This window comes from Cynocephalus volans, chromosome X (genome assembly GCF_027409185.1).
Source record: "Cynocephalus volans isolate mCynVol1 chromosome X, mCynVol1.pri, whole genome shotgun sequence".
NCBI lineage: Eukaryota > Metazoa > Chordata > Mammalia > Dermoptera > Cynocephalidae > Cynocephalus > Cynocephalus volans.
Genome location: NC_084478.1, coordinates 114,249,173 through 114,266,675, shown reverse-complemented (window position 1 = coordinate 114,266,675; position 17,503 = coordinate 114,249,173). Strand labels below are relative to the sequence as shown.

General features: G+C 48.0%; 4 protein-coding genes across 4 annotated transcripts; 1 reads left to right on the top strand and 3 right to left on the bottom strand.

Moving 5' to 3' along the window:
• Window positions 1–234: 234 nt before the first annotated feature.
• On the bottom strand, window positions 235–694 carry LOC134368249 (histone H2A-Bbd type 2/3-like). Its single transcript, XM_063084796.1, has 2 exons — window positions 650–694; window positions 235–531 (listed from the first exon to the last, which is right to left on the bottom strand). The coding sequence occupies exons 1-2, from the start codon at window positions 692–694 to the stop codon at window positions 235–237; spliced, it is 342 nt and encodes a 113-aa protein (XP_062940866.1).
• A 5,486-nt stretch (window positions 695–6,180) lies between these two features.
• On the top strand, window positions 6,181–6,612 carry LOC134368248 (histone H2B-like). The gene has a single exon (XM_063084794.1). The coding sequence runs from the start codon at window positions 6,181–6,183 to the stop codon at window positions 6,610–6,612; it is 432 nt and encodes a 143-aa protein (XP_062940864.1).
• A 4,671-nt stretch (window positions 6,613–11,283) lies between these two features.
• LOC134367521 (thymosin beta-15A) lies at window positions 11,284–12,395 on the bottom strand. Its single transcript, XM_063084262.1, has 2 exons — window positions 12,296–12,395; window positions 11,284–11,321 (listed from the first exon to the last, which is right to left on the bottom strand). The coding sequence occupies exons 1-2, from the start codon at window positions 12,393–12,395 to the stop codon at window positions 11,284–11,286; spliced, it is 138 nt and encodes a 45-aa protein (XP_062940332.1).
• Window positions 12,396–16,245: 3,850 nt separating this feature from the next.
• On the bottom strand, window positions 16,246–16,705 carry LOC134368247 (histone H2A-Bbd type 2/3-like). Its single transcript, XM_063084793.1, has 2 exons — window positions 16,661–16,705; window positions 16,246–16,542 (listed from the first exon to the last, which is right to left on the bottom strand). Exons 1-2 carry the CDS (start codon window positions 16,703–16,705, stop codon window positions 16,246–16,248), a joined length of 342 nt encoding a protein of 113 aa, XP_062940863.1.
• Between the last annotated feature and the right edge of the window lie 798 nt (window positions 16,706–17,503).

Here is a 17,503-nt window from a genome sequence, read left to right as displayed (position 1 = left end):
CCACTCCCTGCCCGTCCGTCCAACATTGGGTGTCTCACACCCCACTCTGACACAAAATTTATAGAGCAAGCCTGTGGGTACTTTCAAACACTTTAATGACACAAGGCGCCGAAGGCACAAGACAGGCCAGGGCTGTCCCGGCTGGCTGTGACGGAAGGGGCTGGCGCCGGGCTAGCAGGAGTAGACGGAGGATCGGTGGGCTGGTGAGGCCCCCTGGGTGCCAGGCGTCCACAGCTAGGCTGGGGCCACCTGGGAGATGGTTGTAGTCACGAAGAAGCCACTGAGCAGCGCGTTGCTGTGCACGGCCACGTCCAACAGCTCCAAGGTGATGCATCTCCTGCTGCTCCTCCGGGCCTCGTCGCTCGCCAGCTCCAAGACCTTGGCCGTCACGTACTCGACGATGGCACCTAGAAAGACCGGCGCACACGAACTCGGGCACTGGGCGTAGTGGCCCTCCCGCAGGAGGCGCTCCGGGTGGCTCACGGAGAATGTCAGCTCGGCTCGGTGGGCGCGAGAGCGGCGGCACGGCACCTATTGAGACCGGACGACCGTGGACGGCTCGTCCTCCTGCTCGGCATGCCGGGCCTTGGAGACGACCGATCAATCTGCGAGGTCTGGCTCGACTGGATGCCTCTCAAGATGTCGGTACTTGGCCCGTACTCCGTAACCTAGCTACCGCGACCCGGCCCCTCATTGGTCCGGAACAGGCTCGTGGCCGCGCACACTGGTGACGTCACTGCCCTCCAGTTGACCCCGAGGGAGCGGGCCTGGGCCTACAAACGGCCGGCCAGGGCAGGTGCAAGGCACCCGCACGCTCTCGCCCCTGGGCCCTCCCTCTGTGGCAGCGCTCGCCTTCTGTAGGACCCGAGCATCGCAGGCAAGATAAAGAAAGAGGGGTGGGGGACGGGTACGACATGGTGTCAAGTACATTCGTGATGTCGTGGAACAATCACAACCGTCTGCTTCCAAAGCATTTTCACCACCCCGCCAAGAAACCCCTGTACCCGTTAAGCACTCACTCCCCATGCTCGTCGTCCCCCCACCCCCGAGCACACACATACACACGCTCCCAATAAATAGCTCTTGGCAACCACTTATCTGCTTTCTGTCGACAGAGGTTTCCCCCATGTGGAGCTCTCCCTCCCATGGAACCCAACGCATGGCCTTCTGTGTCTGGCGGCTTTCACATAGTGTAATGTTTTCCTCATGGTACATCTACGTGGTAGCGTGAATCGGTACTTGCTTCCTTCCTTTTCACAGCTGAATAATAATCCATGGTATGGATGGACGACGTTTAGTTTATCTATTTGTCCATTGATGGGCATTTGGGTTGTTTCCCCCTTTTGGCTATTGAGAATAGGGCACCTCTGAACGTTCATGTAGTTATCTTTGTTTGAACACCTGTTTCCATTTTCGAGAGACTACATCTAGTGCTATCCCTCCCTCTTCCAGGTCAGTGCTTCAGGGTCCATTAGCTGTCTCTTCGGTCCCTGCAGATCTTCCAGAGGCCCCACCCAGACCACAGGGCTGCTAAGAATGTCCCCACACACGTCTCCTTGTGTTCAGGCCACTAGGTAGTGTACCCAGCAATGGAACTGCTGCTGTCAGCAGTGTATGCATCCTGCGCATTAATTAGTATTGCCAGATTGCTCTCCAAGATGGTCAGACCAATTTGTCCTCCTAATACCAGAGTGTGAGTCCCCACTAGTCACCAACATTTGATGCGGTCTGACCTTTTTAATTCTCACTGGTCCGACGGTGTGAAATAGTATGTCACTGTGGTTGTAGTAGGCATTTTCCAGGAGACTTGAGCGAGGTGGCACCTCTTCAATCGTGCTTCTTGTTGTTCTTTGTGATCGTTTGTGCTTGGTCTTCCGTAAAATGCCTGATCAAGGCTTCCTTCTTTTTAATCTTTTTAATCAGCACGTGGGCCATAAAATCCTCTCTCAGTAGCACTCACGCATGCCCCACAAATTTTATTCTCACGCATCAATAAATATTTTTCAGTCCCTGTAATGATTTGTCCTTTGGCCCATTATTTCTTTAGAGTGATTTGTGTCATCCCAAACATTTGGTTTTGACAACATGGTTTGTCATTGATTCTTAAATGTACTGTAGTCAGAGAATGTGATATGTATTTGATACTTCTGGAATCTTGCTTGATGGCCGAGTACATGTTCTATGTGCATAAATATACATCAGGTGGATAAAACACATTCTCTAATTTCCGGGTTCATATTATCGCATTACTCCATTTCGTCAAGCAAGCTTGGTAGGTGCTTTATTTCTAAGTCCTTGTTACGTTTCGGCCACTTGCTTACAGGTGGCTGCAAATGTCTATATTTGGTGGTGACCTTCGCTACTCCTTATTGTCATTCAGTCAAGTGTTGACTTAAATAGTTTGAAGCTACCCTACCCAGTATAGGTCATCTTAAATTTATAATACCTCCCACATGAATTGAACATTTTATCCCAGGGGGACTATCTTTATCCTCAAGAAATCTCCGTTGACTTCAAGTCTATTTTTGCAATATGATATAGCTATGACAGCTTTCTTCAGCAAAGACCTGACTTAACGCTTATTCCACCATTAAAAAAAAAATTGGTGGGTTATTTTCTCTTCTTAATATTTTTTCTAGCTACGTTGGTACTCGTAATGTGTTATTTAAGCAGTAAAGGCACTTCCCGTAGCTTGTCTACGTAGTAAACCACACCACTGGATCCTAGATGTTCACTCAGTAAGTGCCCGTTTTCCTCACGTCCCTCCTGAAGTGAGTAATCAGATGCACTTGATTCCACTTAGGATCTTGTACCTCAAACCCCACTTTTCTTCTCTCTTTCTCAAATTTCATTAATATCGCTAGAGTGAGCAGGACCAAAGCCATGTTGGGACCTAAAACCACATGGGCTGTAAAAGAATGTAAAAGGACACAGTTTTTCCTTGGTAAGCATTTATCGGGGTTCCCTCCTTTCCCACAGTTATGTGATCTGTTGAACCGTGGTTATGGGGCAAGATGACAGTATTTACGTGGATGTAAAGTTGTTTTCCAGTCGGCCTGTGGCTGCAGACTTGCACGTACTTTTCAGACCCTGGGAAACCAAGGAAGACATCAGTAAAGCTATGGTGATTCCACTCTTCCAGCAGGACTCTGAGAAAACAGCAATGGCAAGAGGAGAATCCAGACAGAGTCTTGTTGAGAACAGGGACACAGGTCTGGGGGATGAGGCCATGATCTCCTTGATCCCATAGATGGAGGCCACTTTCTCCATTCTAGATGGCTAGTGCCACCTCTTCTGTAACAAACCAGGCTGGGGAAGAGGTCCCCACTGCCCAGGGCTGAGAGTTTCATGCTGCTATCCCAGAGGGTCCAGAGGGCAGAGCAATGATTAAAGAGGACTGTTTTCAATCCCTTAAATCTAATGGAATTAGCCCTACTATGGTGCAAACCTGCTTAGGGCCCATAAACTCTAGTTTTCTTCTGATTTCCCACATTTGGAATGGTAATGTCTATTCTATGCCTGTCCCGCTACTGTTTTTGGAAACTGGTAATTTGCTGTCTGTTTTCGCAGGTTCAGGGATAAGGATAAATTCTGCCTCAGCATCAGTCACAACTGGAGTCTCACCCGTAGCAGATATATAAGATTTGTAGATGAGATTTTGGACTTAAAGTTGAACTGCAATGGGTTAAGATTTGGGGGCTGTAGGGAAGGTGTGAATGTATTTTTCATGGAAGTACATTAATTTTTTGGAGGGGCAGAAAGCTTAGTATTCTTTATTGAATTGTACCCTCTCAAAATTCTTGTGTTGACCTTGTGACCCCCCAGTACTTCAGGAGGTGACCCTATTTTGGAGATAGTCTCTATAGAGGTAACTGTGTTTAAAGTGAAGTCGTGAGGGTCGGTCCTAACCCAATATGACTGGTGTGCTTATGAAGAGGGGCTATTTGGCATCCAGAACTGTGAGATGATAAATATATATTTTTTAAGTCACCGAGACTCTCGAATTTATTTACGACAGCTTTAGAAACTAATATAATATCTGTAAATCAACATGATTAAAAGCATAAAACCATTCAAACAAAACAACAAACAGCAGTCAAGGACTCAGACCTATTTAATGACACAATTCCCCTCAACTGCAAGTCCAAACATTTCAGGAGGCTTCTAATTGGTTCAGCCTGGGACACCTCATCCAACAGGTCCCTCCCATCATCCCCATTGCACATAGACGCAAAACATGAGGTTTTACCTTTCTAAAAAAAAAAAATGTATATATATTTCCACACACATTATATTGCCTGGCAATGAACAGAATTGGTAAAATCTGAATGAATTAAACTAGTAACTTCAGTTTCTAAAGAAGGTGGATTAGATATTGTTTCTTGACATTTTTGACTCAGTTATTTCTCTCCTGTGTTTCAGTCCTCAAATATATATCCACAGTCACACACACACACACACACACACACATAGTATATATACACACACACACAAACACACATATACACATACACATATACATATGTGTCTGTATACATGTAAAAATGAATATATATGTGTGTACATACAAATATATACATATATATATATATATATATATATATTTATATATACATTTGTTTTTTTTTTAATTTCTGGCCGGTGCTGGAATCCTCAAACTCATGGAGAATAAATAACGAACTGTAAGCATCCATATGGGGAACATAGTAGGAGCAGGACAAACATCCTGCATCAAACGTTTTTCGGCATTCTCAGTATTATGGAGTACATACAGAAACACAAAGGAGGACCCAACCGATCACAGAAATAACTAAGGAGAAAATTTCAAGAAGCAATACCTATCCCTAGGCTTTCTAGAAACTGAAGTTACTATTTTAACTCGTTCAGTTTTATCCAGTTATGTTCCTCTCCAGTCTATAATCTTTGGGTTTAGAAAGCACAAACCTTCATGACTTGCATTTATGCATAATAGGGATGATGGAAGGTCCAACCAGAGCAGCTCAAGCCCCAGTCTGTTCTCAGTCAGGCAATGAGGAACCTGTAGCCACGGAGTCATAGCCACCGGCTCACCATGGAACCGGGTTTCCCAAGAGAGCCAATCAAAATTTTCCTGGACTCTTCAGCCTTGGAGTTGAGGTGGAAGCAGCTCCTGATGGAATGGGTGTGATTCTTTGCCTGAGGGCTCATTTACTGTGAATTGTGCTGTATGGTTGTTTATTGTCTTTCTTTCTCTTTCTTTCTTTCTTTCTTTCTTTCTTTCTTTCTTTCTTTCTTTCTTTCTTTCTTTCTTTCTTTCTTTCTTTCTTTCTTTCTTTCTTTCTTTCTTTCTTTCTTTCTTTCTTTCTCTCTCTCTCTGTCTCTCTCTCTCTCTCTCTCTCTCTCTTTCTTTCTTTCTTTCTTTGTAATGGTGACAAGTTCCTTGATGACCTCCATTTCTCTAATTCTTCTTCATTCTGTACTGGTTCCGTATTTGGGGTTCATTTTTGCACAAATACATTTAAGGAATAAATTTTCTCGAACTGTCCGATTTTTGAAAAGCACGTGATTTTAAACTATTTCTTGACTGTCTCTTACCTTTTGGGTGACTTACTGCAAAATTAGACCAATACCTTTTTTCTCTTTCAATCAAGGGCTGTTCTATGTATTCAGCAATGCTAGAATGTAGGGTACTTTTTCGGATCTAAGTATCATTAGGAGTGTGACTACAAACCTGGTAAATGCTGAATTTTCTTATGTAGGTCTAAATACCCCAGTTGTGTTTGATTTCACTCTTTACAAACGGTAGTTTTTTACTCCGTTATCCTGATTCATTGAGGGTTTCGATCAGAACCGGAGGCGGGAGGTGGACCGACACATCTCCACGTCCAGGAGCCCTCTGCTGGCCGTGCCACAGCCTTCCTGTGTGGGTTCTCTTGCTGTGAATTTCTGTATGGGACCAGACAGGCAGCTTGCAGGGCTCCAGACGCTCACTGTGATTGGTGGAGGGACCGCCAGCAGGAGGACCGTGCAGTCCCAGCGCACTCCGCTAGGCTCACTCACGCGCTCCCTGTGTGCCCTGACACCCAGTCAGAAGTCGAGGTCACGCATGACGTGAGGCAAGGCAGCGACTATAAAAAGGGCTCCCCGCCTGGCAGCAGCGCCATCGTCGGTGCCTCCTAGCTCTTGGGGGTTGCCTGAGGGATGGCGGAGCCTGCCTCTGCCCCGTCTCCGGAGGAAGGTGTCAGCACCCAGGCGCCTGAGAAGGGCGCTCCGACGGCCCTGAAACAGAAGAAGCCCAGGCGCCATCGCCGCCGCAGCCGCCGTCACACCCGCTGCCGCCGCGGCCGCCGCGGCGAGGACAGTTTCGCCACCTATTTCCCCAGGGTTCTGAAGCTGGTCCACGACGGCCTCAGCCTGTCCCAGCAGGCCGTGAACGTCATGGACTCGTGCATTAGCGACCTCTTCGAGCGCCTCGCCGAAGAGGCCGGCCGCCTGGCCCGTTACAACCAGCGCTGCACCCTCACCTCACAGGACATCCAGGCCGCTGTGCACCTGCTGCTGACCGGGGAGCTCCGCAAGCATGCCGTGACCGAGGGCACCAGGGCTGTGCTCAGGTTCACCATGAGCACATGAGCCGCCTCCTGCCCCCGGGCACGGCCCCCCAAAGGCTCTTTTCAGAGCCGCCTCAGATGACCCGAAAGACCTGTAACCACTTAATTTATCGTGCTATTTGTGGCTTCCTCAAAATCCGAGTAAATTTTCTGTTCTTCTGTTGCTTTTTGTTCTGTGTGGCCTAAAATAATTTTCTAGAGTTTTCCGTGAGTACTGATCTCCTACATATCCTCTAAGGAAAAGTGATTTTAAGAAATCAACACGATTAGGAAATGATGACTGCGCTATGGGTGTTTGTGGTTTCCGTTTGGAAATTCAGAAATCAAGTAGAAACATCAGCAAAGCACCAAAATGACGTTGGGAATTGTAGACAGGGAACAAAATGGGACTGACACAGATGAAATGTCTGTGGGACAAGGGACGACTGGGTTTGAGGACTAGAAGGGAACAGAACGCATGACTACTTTCTTCAGTAGTTGATGGACGAAAATGTGGCACCTCCTGGTGCGGTTTGCAGAGAAAACCAACTGAAGGGAAGAGTCAGCGCTTACGTAATTGACAAACTGTTGATATTCATTACATATAGAAATTATAATTTTGCTATGTTGGATTAAATAAAATATATTATTAAAACTTTAAAATAAATAACACATCCTAAGCATCTATATGCGGAATAGAGTATTAACAGGACGATAACACTCCAGTCAACCTTTTTTTCCGCATTAACTTTATTACTTAGCCCATTAGAAACACACGTGAGGAAACAAAACACAGCATAGAAAAAATTAAATCCAAGAGTTCCACAACAGTACTTATTCCTAGGCTTTCTAGAAACTGAAGTCACTACTTTACTAGTAACTAGCAACTAGTTCCTAGCAGCTAGTTACTACGAACTGGTGACTAGCGCTCCTGGACGTCAAGGGACCTGGCTGCCCATCCCCTACATCCAGTCCTTATTTAAAACCCTCAATGAATCTGGAACAAAAAGTGGAAAAGCCCAGGTTTTCATAGTGAAAACTAACCGATAGGGGATATTTTTAAATATGCAACCTGTGTAAAGTGTAAAATAAATCTATGCAAAACTCTTAGATGCTGAAAAGGAGAGCACATTTTAGAACTGGTGACTACATATTAGAGCTCCTGTGTAAAAAAAAAAACTTTTTCTAAATGCTTTCAAATTTACTTTTCAATGAAAACTCCTAACAGAGGAAAAGGGAATCGATTATGTGGCAATGTTTTAAAATCAAAAGATTCTGTGGTAATTTAATTCAATCACAGGACTTCCATACACTTGTGCACATATAAATTACAGAAATCGATCCAATTATATGATATACAAACTCGAGCGTTATGTATAATAAAAACAATGAAGGACAGTTATATTAGTGTTGACAATGTGGTTCACAGTAAAGAATGCTGGGAAGCCAGCAGCAAGCCACCTGCCACCTGCCAGAAAACTACCCACTGCAGGGAGAGGAGCAAATGGGAACAAGGAGGTCAAGGGGTACAAATCAGGAATTGGGCCAATGAATACGTCTGGAGATCCAAAGTACAGCAGGACGACTATTGTTAATAATGTTGTGTTTGATTCTGAAACTTTACCAAGACAGTAGATTTTAGATTCTCTTAGCATACAAGGGTAGAAGGTGATGAAGATGGTCATTTGTTTGACTGTAGTAATCTCTTCACTATGTATATGCGTACGAGCCAGAGCCATCGTGTCGTACACTTTAACTATAAGGAAGGAAGAAATAAAAAAAGGAAGACTAATACACATTGGCAGCACGCCCCCTGACCCCTGCCCTCAAACTGCCACGGGCACACCTTCGGAGGGCTCCAGGATTTACGGGCCGACTGGGGTGGCTCTGAAAACAGCCTTCGGGGGCGATGCTCGGGGGCGGGAGGCAGCTCAGGTGCTCATGGGGAACCTGAGCTTGGCCTTGGTGACCTCGGACATGGCGTGCTTGGCGACTGTGCCAGCATTGTGCTAAGCACTTGACGGGGAGTACCTCAACTACTTTTCACCACATCCCCTTGAAGGAAACAGTGTTATCATCTCCATTTCTATGGATGAAGAAACTGAACCACAATAGATTGTCACTTGCCCGAGATCATACCGGTTGAAACTTCCCAAGGCAAGGTTCAAACATATTCCTATGCATTTGAGAGACGAAGGGCAAGATATTTTTCTCAGGTGTGAATATGCGATGGTTACATTCTAGGGCATTCCTAAAACTCACTTGCCTGTGCAGTTTCTTGAGAATTTTAAGTGATGACACTAAATGAGGTTTTTGACCCTTTGCAAAGATGAAGTCGTCGTGACATACGATTTGGCTGATTTTTGTCTTTGGATTAACTTGCAGCATATATATTATGGCTTTCCAGCTTTTTGCCATTTTCTGTTCTTTGCAATTAAGGACATGTCGGCCTATGTACACTGACAGGATACAGGTGTCAAAGCATGGACCAGGTATTTTCAAAAGATGTAGACATGCATAAGAAAATCCACTTAACTCCAGGCTTTTCTTTTTTCCCGTAAATGTAACTGCTACAAGAAGACCTTCGGATGGTTGGTTTTGCAAATAATAAATGGATTCAGGGCTCTGAAACCTCAATCCCGGATGCTTGGGAAAAAAACCTCCCTCTGCTTGGAAAGACAAGTGAACCTAGTCACTCACTACAAGATTAGGCCCATGTGATTTACTTGAGAAATGCAGGGCAAAACTACTTCCAGTGAGCAATCGTTCTTCCCGTCTTATTTCTGTAGGAGCGTTCACTTAGAAACTATGTGACTTCCCCTCCCACCACATACCTCTCACTTGCTCCCACTCAGTTTATCATTTACACTGCCCTGGGAGGAATCAATCCTTTAAAAAAAAAATGACGGTTACCAGGTGCAACTAAAAACTGGGAGTTTTCGTCCCATCCCCAGCTCACCTGACATGCTTTCCTTTAGGCATCTGAAATGGGCCTAATCTTGAGCTGGATTAGTGTGCTAATGCACACGTTACTGAGTCTGTCGTGGACGTACAGCATCTTTATCAAGCTGCAAATGGCAAACTGAAAGGAGAGCAAATGGGCTGGATGACAGAATCGGGATCCAGGGACCTGATAATGGCTAAACTTGTGTCCGTCCATCTAAAGTGCAACCGTTATGGGTCCCCATCTGTGTAACTTGGGTCCAAATGCTCTGAAAAGGTCAGCTGGAGGAGACTTGGACGTATGGGGGCAGGAAAACAACAGCTGACTTCAAATACTGGAGGATGGATTAACCACGCTGTATGGGTCTCCAGCATGCTCTCCTAGGATTATGGCATAGAAGTTACAGGCAGGCAGGGAAGCGTGTAAGCAGCATGTCAGTGTAAGGGACTGAGTGACTCTACTGGGCAATTGCTTCAGGCAGATGGTAAGGTAGTGATGACCAACATGGTGACCTCCAGGGCTCAAATCTTCTGGTTACCCTAAGCTCTGAGATTGTGTCACCTCAACCACACTTTACCTTAGTTGACCCACCTACTGTTTTGCTTGTGGAAATTTGTGCTAGAGCAGAGAAAACACCTTCCACTTTCTGTAACCCCAGTGAGTATTTAAGGATGTGAGCCCCTAGAAAGAGGGAGGTAAGATAATAGTTGAGGTTGCAAATAGGTATGGACGGTATAATCCCTTATGGTGGGAAGATACCTATAGTAATAGATCACAGAGGGGCCCAGCCCTTGTAGCCTCATTTAACCTTAATGACTTCCTAAAAAGTCTATCTCCGGGTAGAGTCGCATTGAGGGGTAGACCTTCAAAATATGAATTTGGTGTGGTGGGGGTGGGGGAACACCATATGGTCCACAGCACTTATGCTCACCATGAAACCAAAAATGCTTGCTTCAGGAGACAGTAAATTCTGTTCAGTAGAAGAACCAGATCAGAGGTTCAGTGTTACAGGTCATCAGTGGGCATCAGATATCTGAGTTGACGCTCAACTGAAGATGTGATGTGCTCAGTACAGTGCGTGTTAACAAGTGCCTCCCGCGCCCTTTCCATCCAACCCCAAGCTTAGGTGCCCCCTCCCATTCAGTCGGAAAACACTTTCCAGAAGGCAAGACAGCCCAGCTTGAATTTCAGTTCTTTTTCAGCTTGAGTGGGTCACTTCAGACCCTGTGTTTGTCTTTCTTCACTCTGAGATAAGGGGCTTAGTCCACTGCTGAAGAGGTTTTCCTTCAACCGTTTTGTTTGGCGAAAAAGGGTACCCTTGTGTACTTTTCCTTCCTTAGAAGAAATGAAGTCGAGAGCCGCCAGATAATGACTGTATTTATTATTTCATTACTACATTGGAAATAAAAACAAACTGTGAGAAGCTGCAGAAGCATGCAACTTCATGAAGATAATGAAGCAATGGAGGCACCCATTGCAGAAGGTTAAACCTGGCTTATCCTGCTGGGGGTGAAAGGGCTACACACACAAGGGTCAACACTGGTGAGATTATTCGCAACATCTGCCATCTGGAATTTACACACCAACGGCAAGTTTGAAAGCACACTTCAGGAAACTTTGGTTCCACCTGACCTTTTAGCCAGGGAATAGAAATGAGAGGACAGCAGAAGATGCCTAAAATCGCTACAAACACAACGGTTTGCAAAAAACAAGCATAAAACCAAGGCTCTCGGGCAATGTTGAAATTTCCTCTTGGGAGGAGATCCCGTTTTACGATGTCTGAGCACACTGTTTCTCCTGCTGGATCGCTGAGGGGAAAAAAAAAAACAAAACAAAAAATATATATATCACTAAGAGTATTTTCCTAAGATTTAATTCAGTTTCTTACAAAACAGCTTTAGGTAAGTCATGGAAGGCTGCCATACATGCTTTTAATTGAGAATGCTAAGGCACTAACCACAAATGCTCACAGCGGGGTGCATGTGTGCACGTGTGTGCATGTTTACCACTCGAACATTCATTAGAATCTACTTCAATTGCAGTTTTTTTGGTTTTTGCTTTCATTCGAGAGGCAGATTTGTGTTGTTGACAGTTTTTCGATAGATTATTTGAGACCGAGGAGGAAGTGAAGCATTTTGCTCACGTTTATCTCTGACGATACCATTTGGAAGTTATACACTTTGAGATAATTTTCACTAATTTCGGAACTCTCAAATAACGCACACATGACAGAAAATGCCCCTCAGCTGTTGTGAATATGCTTGGAGTTTCTCCAGCTGTCTGTTACTCTGGAGGGCAAAACTGATCCCTTAAGTCTGGGAGCCTCAAGTGCACCCAAGATCGAAACTCGTTCTGCATCCCTATCTTGTCATCAGATTGGAGAAGGCCCAGACCGCAGAGCTGGCATGGTTCTTTAGGCATGAGATAATGGACTCAAATTTCTAGATGCAGAAAAATGCCAAATAACTAAAAGTAGACAGAAGTAAGGTTTTTCTAGTGCTAAGTCCAATGTTTAAGATTGGTTTCAATGTGTGTTTTAGTAATTTTCCAACAGGGAAGTGGTTTTTACTTCCCCATTACTACTAGGGCCTATCATGTGCGAACCATTTATATAATCCAAAGAAGGAGACAACTCTTTGATAGTTGTCATGGCTGCATAAAATAAAATGGTACTCTAATAATTACTTCCTCGATAGTAAAAATTACTAGAAGATAGGTTTATTCACTGAAGATACCAACTTTCACCATTGTCTGTCTCAGCTAGAAACCCTCCATGACTTACTTTCCTTTGAGGGAAGAGTATTTTTTTCCTCGGTATGAGTTTTCTTCAGTTTTGACTTGTCAAACTTCTCCACCTCCGACAAGTCTGGCTTATCACTCATCTTGACTAAAAGAAAGACCGAAAACAATTTCTTTTAAGAAACTTCCCTGGCAGAACTATCGTCAGACAAAGTAGTAACAGTCATAAATGTTCAAACGTAATAGTCATGTATATTTTACCTACTGATCTTCCACAGGAAAACACCAGCGCATCTTAGAAGAATTCTATTTTCATTACTTTGAAATTCACTTCAATACCCCTATTCTGATAAGCAGAAAATGCCCTGAGATCAGGATACACTAGAAACCAAGACGCTCTAGAAACCCGGAGCCAACATGTCCGACTCTTTTAAAATCACAGCAAAGGTACAATGGAGGTAAGAGAAGCACAGGAACAATTAGGGGTCGAAGAATATAATAAAAACTTGGTTCAACCAGTCAATGATTTTCTAATAGATGACAGCACTATCTAAGAATCTTCGCTGTCTGTTCAATTACCGGGGGGTGGGGGGGGGTGGGGTGGCGACGGCATTTTTCTTGGAGGATGGGGAGCAGCACACAAAAAGGGGTGGCCGAAGTTGTACTAATTTCTTTCCATTTTAAATGCCCCCAAACAGTAGATTAAGGTGCTGCAATAAGAGAGGGGAGAGGATTTAATCCGGTCGTAACTGGTTACTCGTCCTATACTAGCCCCTTGGGGCAGCGGTTTGTAAACACTGTAAGAAGGGGCAGCTAATTAGGATCAGACTCACGACTTCAGCAGAATGGGATACGCTAAATACACAGAGTCTTATTTCACCACGTTTTCTCTGTCAAGGGCGAGGCAAGGAGACAAGGCTCAGAAGAGTCTTGCTGTGGACCTGATGAAATGCCTTGCGGCGGCCTCTGAACATTCTAGGTTTGTCCAGAACAAAGAATAAGAGACCCCAGAAACCGGAAGGCGGAGCTCTCCTGCTCATGTCTGTTCCCACCCTGGTGGGGCGAGACACGTCTAGCGACCAGAGTAGAACAGAGACGCCCCCAAGCGGCCAGTAGTTTCAAACACGTCCCCTCCATTCAGTTGACCTTACCCTATGACCCTCCCGTGCCAAGCGCTCAGAAGCCAACCTCAAAGCTGGGGAAACCGGGACAAACAAATAACAGGGCCGGGCGCACAGGCCACTTTGACAGGAGCATCTTGCTTTCATTGGAAAATAACTGTCATCCTGGTCGGGCGCCCGGCCGAAGGGCCACGGGAGGGGAGGGAGCGAGGGGCCAGGCCCAGAGGGCCCATTCCGGGCGAGCCCTCAACTCCGCTTCGTCCTCGAAGCCTCCGACCTGCACTTCTTCCGCGGACCGGCCGGCCGCTTTGGGGGTCCGCCCCTTGGGCCTTCCAGGGCCCGACCCCCGGGAGGGCTCGGCATCTCGCACAGGAGGCGCGCCGAGGGCAGACAAAGGCACGAGTCTCGCCCCGCGGCGCTGACGGGAAAAGCCAACTCCAAATCCGGGCCCCTAGGGCTCCCGAAGGCGCGACAGCCCCGCCACGGAGTCCCTGCGTGCTCCCGTCCCCATCGTCCTCTGGCCCCAGCGGGACCGCACCACCTCACCTGAGGGCTTGAAGACGCCTGAAGGATGCCCCTGGGGTGGAGAGAGCTGCTCACTGCCTTCGTGGTGTGCGTTCCCGCGCAGAAACCCGCACTTACAAGGCCCGGAGCAGGCCCCGCCCGCCCCCGCCCCCACCCCTATCATTGGCCGAGGTGTCCGGGTGAAAGGACGAGTCGACACCAGTTGATGACCCACCGGAGAGGGCTCGTTTATTAGGCGGCACACAAACATATACATAGGGTTTTTAGGGAAAGCTGATTGGCTTAAGATACAGTCCCTACTTAGCATACCGCATGGGGCTTGGGGGGTGAGCTGATTGGTGTACGATTCGCGCCGGTAGGAAGGAGAATACGGAAGGAAAGGGCAACCAGCGCCATGATGGGGTGTGGCCGAGAAGGACTTATGTGATCAGGGTGTGATCCCTTGGGGCATTTGGGTTCTTACACCGGGCCTCATTTCCCAGCCCCTACCTCCGCTTTAGCCTTGCAGGCCCGTTCCCCCATGTCTTCCCTCTACTTAGGACCTCACCCCAGGAACAGGGGCTTCATGATGTCCTAGCCGAACTCACCTTCCCAGACCCCATCACGGCCCTCTCTGATTGGCTCAGGGACCGCGGGCTCACATTCCTTGCCTCTCCCACTGCTTTAGGCCCGAGGGTCCTTATTCCTTTCATCCCGAGTACACTCACTCCTCCAAGATAATAGGGGCCTCTACCAGAAGCAGGCACATTTTGCCCAGTTACCTTTGAAGGTCTGGAACTCTGAGATCCAAGCCAGATGAGCTGTAGTCAAGCTCGCACAACTGTTTATAGCCATCGGACCCTAAGTAGGCCATGATGACCAAACAGTGGTATGGAAGCGTTGCTCAGCGCTGTCTGTTCTAATCCTTGCCCGGGTCATGGAGGAGGTGAGCGTGGGTGGTTCAGAGTCATTCACTCCCACAGCTGGACGTCTCTACGACAATGAGGCTCTCCTGGGCCAAAGCCACATTTTCAACTTTCTCAGCCACTGAACAAGAGAACAGTCAGTTGATAATAACCACAGGAGAATCTACTAAGGCTATCCGTCTTTATATCTCCAATCCCTAGCACTTTGTTTGGCCCACAAGTGACCCTCGATGTAGACATGTCCGTAGATTAAAGTAACATAATAAATGCGTGATTTAGAGTCAGAAATTAACCCTGATATCTGTGTATAGTCGATTTTCAGTACAGGTTCCAAGACCATTCAGTGGGGGAAAAGAATAATCCCTGTCACAAATGGTGCTGTGACAACTGGATATCCACATGCAAAAGAGTGAACTTGGACTTCTATCTCACACCATGTATAAAAATTCATTCAAAATGGATGACAGATCTAAGGGCTGACACTCAAAAACTCTTAGAAAAATCACATCAAGGTACACCTCCATGACCAGGCCCTGGCAAGCATCACTCTCCTGTCGCAGGAAGAGGCGGACAGCCTGAGTGAGGGCCAGCTCCTCCATGGCCGGTGGAAGAGCGCCTGCTGGAAGCGTCCTACCGCCAGCTGGCAACAGGCCACATAGACAGCCACTCCTGGGCGCAGCCCCGGGACACCTGCCACGGTCCTGTCGCCCTGGTGATACGCAGAGAGCGGCATCTGAGGCGGGGCCTGGCCTGACCGCGCTGTTGCTAGGCTACAGCTTGCGTATCCCGGTAGCTAAGGGCGTCTCCCAGCCTCTCCCTCTGAACAAGGCCAAAACTAAACTCTTGACCCCCTGTGACCCCAGTTCCGCCTTTGGGGATTTCTGCATTGTTCCCACCCATCAATCACTCCTCTCTCTGGCAGTCAACGTCCCTGCCCCACTTGAGCCCTTGACTTGAGCTCCCATGCCACCTGAGGCTCCGTCCCCCTCCATAACATAACCCCTTTTGACATTCATCCTACCAGGAAACCTCAGTCTTGGCCTTGAGCTCCACCCCAATGAACACCATCGTTCCGGTGACTAGCTCAGGGTCCACGTGGCAGCCTCCTGTGCCCCCGCCCCAGACAGCACCTCCCACACGGGGACACCAACCCCCATTGTCACCACGAGAGTCTGCTCCCCTGTGCCCTCCCTGTTCCCTGACCCTCGCCACTCCCTGCCCGTCCGTCCAACATTGGGTGTCTCACACCCCACTCTGACACAAAATTTATAGAGCAAGCCTGTGGGTACTTTCAAACACTTTAATGACACAAGGCGCCGAAGGCACAAGACAGGCCAGGGCTGTCCCGGCTGGCTGTGACGGAAGGGGCTGGCGCCGGGCTAGCAGGAGTAGACGGAGGATCGGTGGGCTGGTGAGGCCCCCTGGGTGCCAGGCGTCCACAGCTAGGCTGGGGCCACCTGGGAGATGGTTGTAGTCACGAAGAAGCCACTGAGCAGCGCGTTGCTGTGCACGGCCACGTCCAACAGCTCCAAGGTGATGCATCTCCTGCTGCTCCTCCGGGCCTCGTCGCTCGCCAGCTCCAAGACCTTGGCCGTCACGTACTCGACGATGGCACCTAGAAAGACCGGCGCACACGAACTCGGGCACTGGGCGTAGTGGCCCTCCCGCAGGAGGCGCTCCGGGTGGCTCACGGAGAATGTCAGCTCGGCTCGGTGGGCACGAGAGCGGCGGCACGGCACCTATTGAGACCGGACGACCGTGGACGGCTCGTCCTCCTGCTCGGCATGCCGGGCCTTGGAGACGACCGATCAATCTGCGAGGTCTGGCTCGACTGGATGCCTCTCAAGATGTCGGTACTTGGCCCGTACTCCGTAACCTAGCTACCGCGACCCGGCCCCTCATTGGTCCGGAACAGGCTCGTGGCCGCGCACACTGGTGACGTCACTGCCCTCCAGTTGACCCCGAGGGAGCGGGCCTGGGCCTACAAACGGCCGGCCAGGGCAGGTGCAAGGCACCCGCACGCTCTCGCCCCTGGGCCCTCCCTCTGTGGCAGCGCTCGCCTTCTGTAGGACCCGAGCATCGCAGGCAAGATAAAGAAAGAGGGGTGGGGGACGGGTACGACATGGTGTCAAGTACATTCGTGATGTCGTGGAACAATCACAACCGTCTGCTTCCAAAGCATTTTCACCACCCCGCCAAGAAACCCCTGTACCCGTTAAGCACTCACTCCCCATGCTCGTCGTCCCCCCACCCCCGAGCACACACATACACACGCTCCCAATAAATAGCTCTTGGCAACCACTTATCTGCTTTCTGTCGACAGAGGTTTCCCCCATGTGGAGCTCTCCCTCCCATGGAACCCAACGCATGGCCTTCTGTGTCTGGCGGCTTTCACATAGTGTAATGTTTTCCTCATGGTACATCTACGTGGTAGCGTGAATCGGTACTTGCTTCCTTCCTTTTCACAGCTGAATAATAATCCATGGTATGGATGGACGACATTTAGTTTATCTATTTGTCCATTGATGGGCATTTGGGTTGTTTCCCCCTTTTGGCTATTGAGAATAGGGCACCTCTGAACGTTCATGTAGTTATCTTTGTTTGAACACCTGTTTCCATTTTCGAGAGACTACATCTAGTGCTATCCCTCCCTCTTCCAGGTCAGTGCTTCAGGGTCCATTAGCTGTCTCTTCGGTCCCT

Bases quoted from the DNA above. Each gene is read 5' to 3' on its own strand.
- LOC134368249 (XM_063084796.1), bottom strand. From the start codon at position 694: ATGAGGGGCCGGGTCGCGGTAGCTAGGTTACGGAGTACGGGCCAA. The intron at 532-649 runs GTACCGACATCT...CGGTCTCAATAG, and splicing joins GGTTACGGAGTACGGGCCAA to GTGCCGTGCCGCCGCTCTCG.
- LOC134368248 (XM_063084794.1), top strand. From the start codon at position 6,181: ATGGCGGAGCCTGCCTCTGCCCCGTCTCCGGAGGAAGGTGTCAGCACC.
- LOC134367521 (XM_063084262.1), bottom strand. From the start codon at position 12,395: ATGAGTGATAAGCCAGACTTGTCGGAGGTGGAGAAGTTTGACAAGTCA. The intron at 11,322-12,295 runs GTAAGTCATGGA...TTTTCCCCTCAG, and splicing joins TACTCTTCCCTCAAAGGAAA to CGATCCAGCAGGAGAAACAG.
- LOC134368247 (XM_063084793.1), bottom strand. From the start codon at position 16,705: ATGAGGGGCCGGGTCGCGGTAGCTAGGTTACGGAGTACGGGCCAA. The intron at 16,543-16,660 runs GTACCGACATCT...CGGTCTCAATAG, and splicing joins GGTTACGGAGTACGGGCCAA to GTGCCGTGCCGCCGCTCTCG.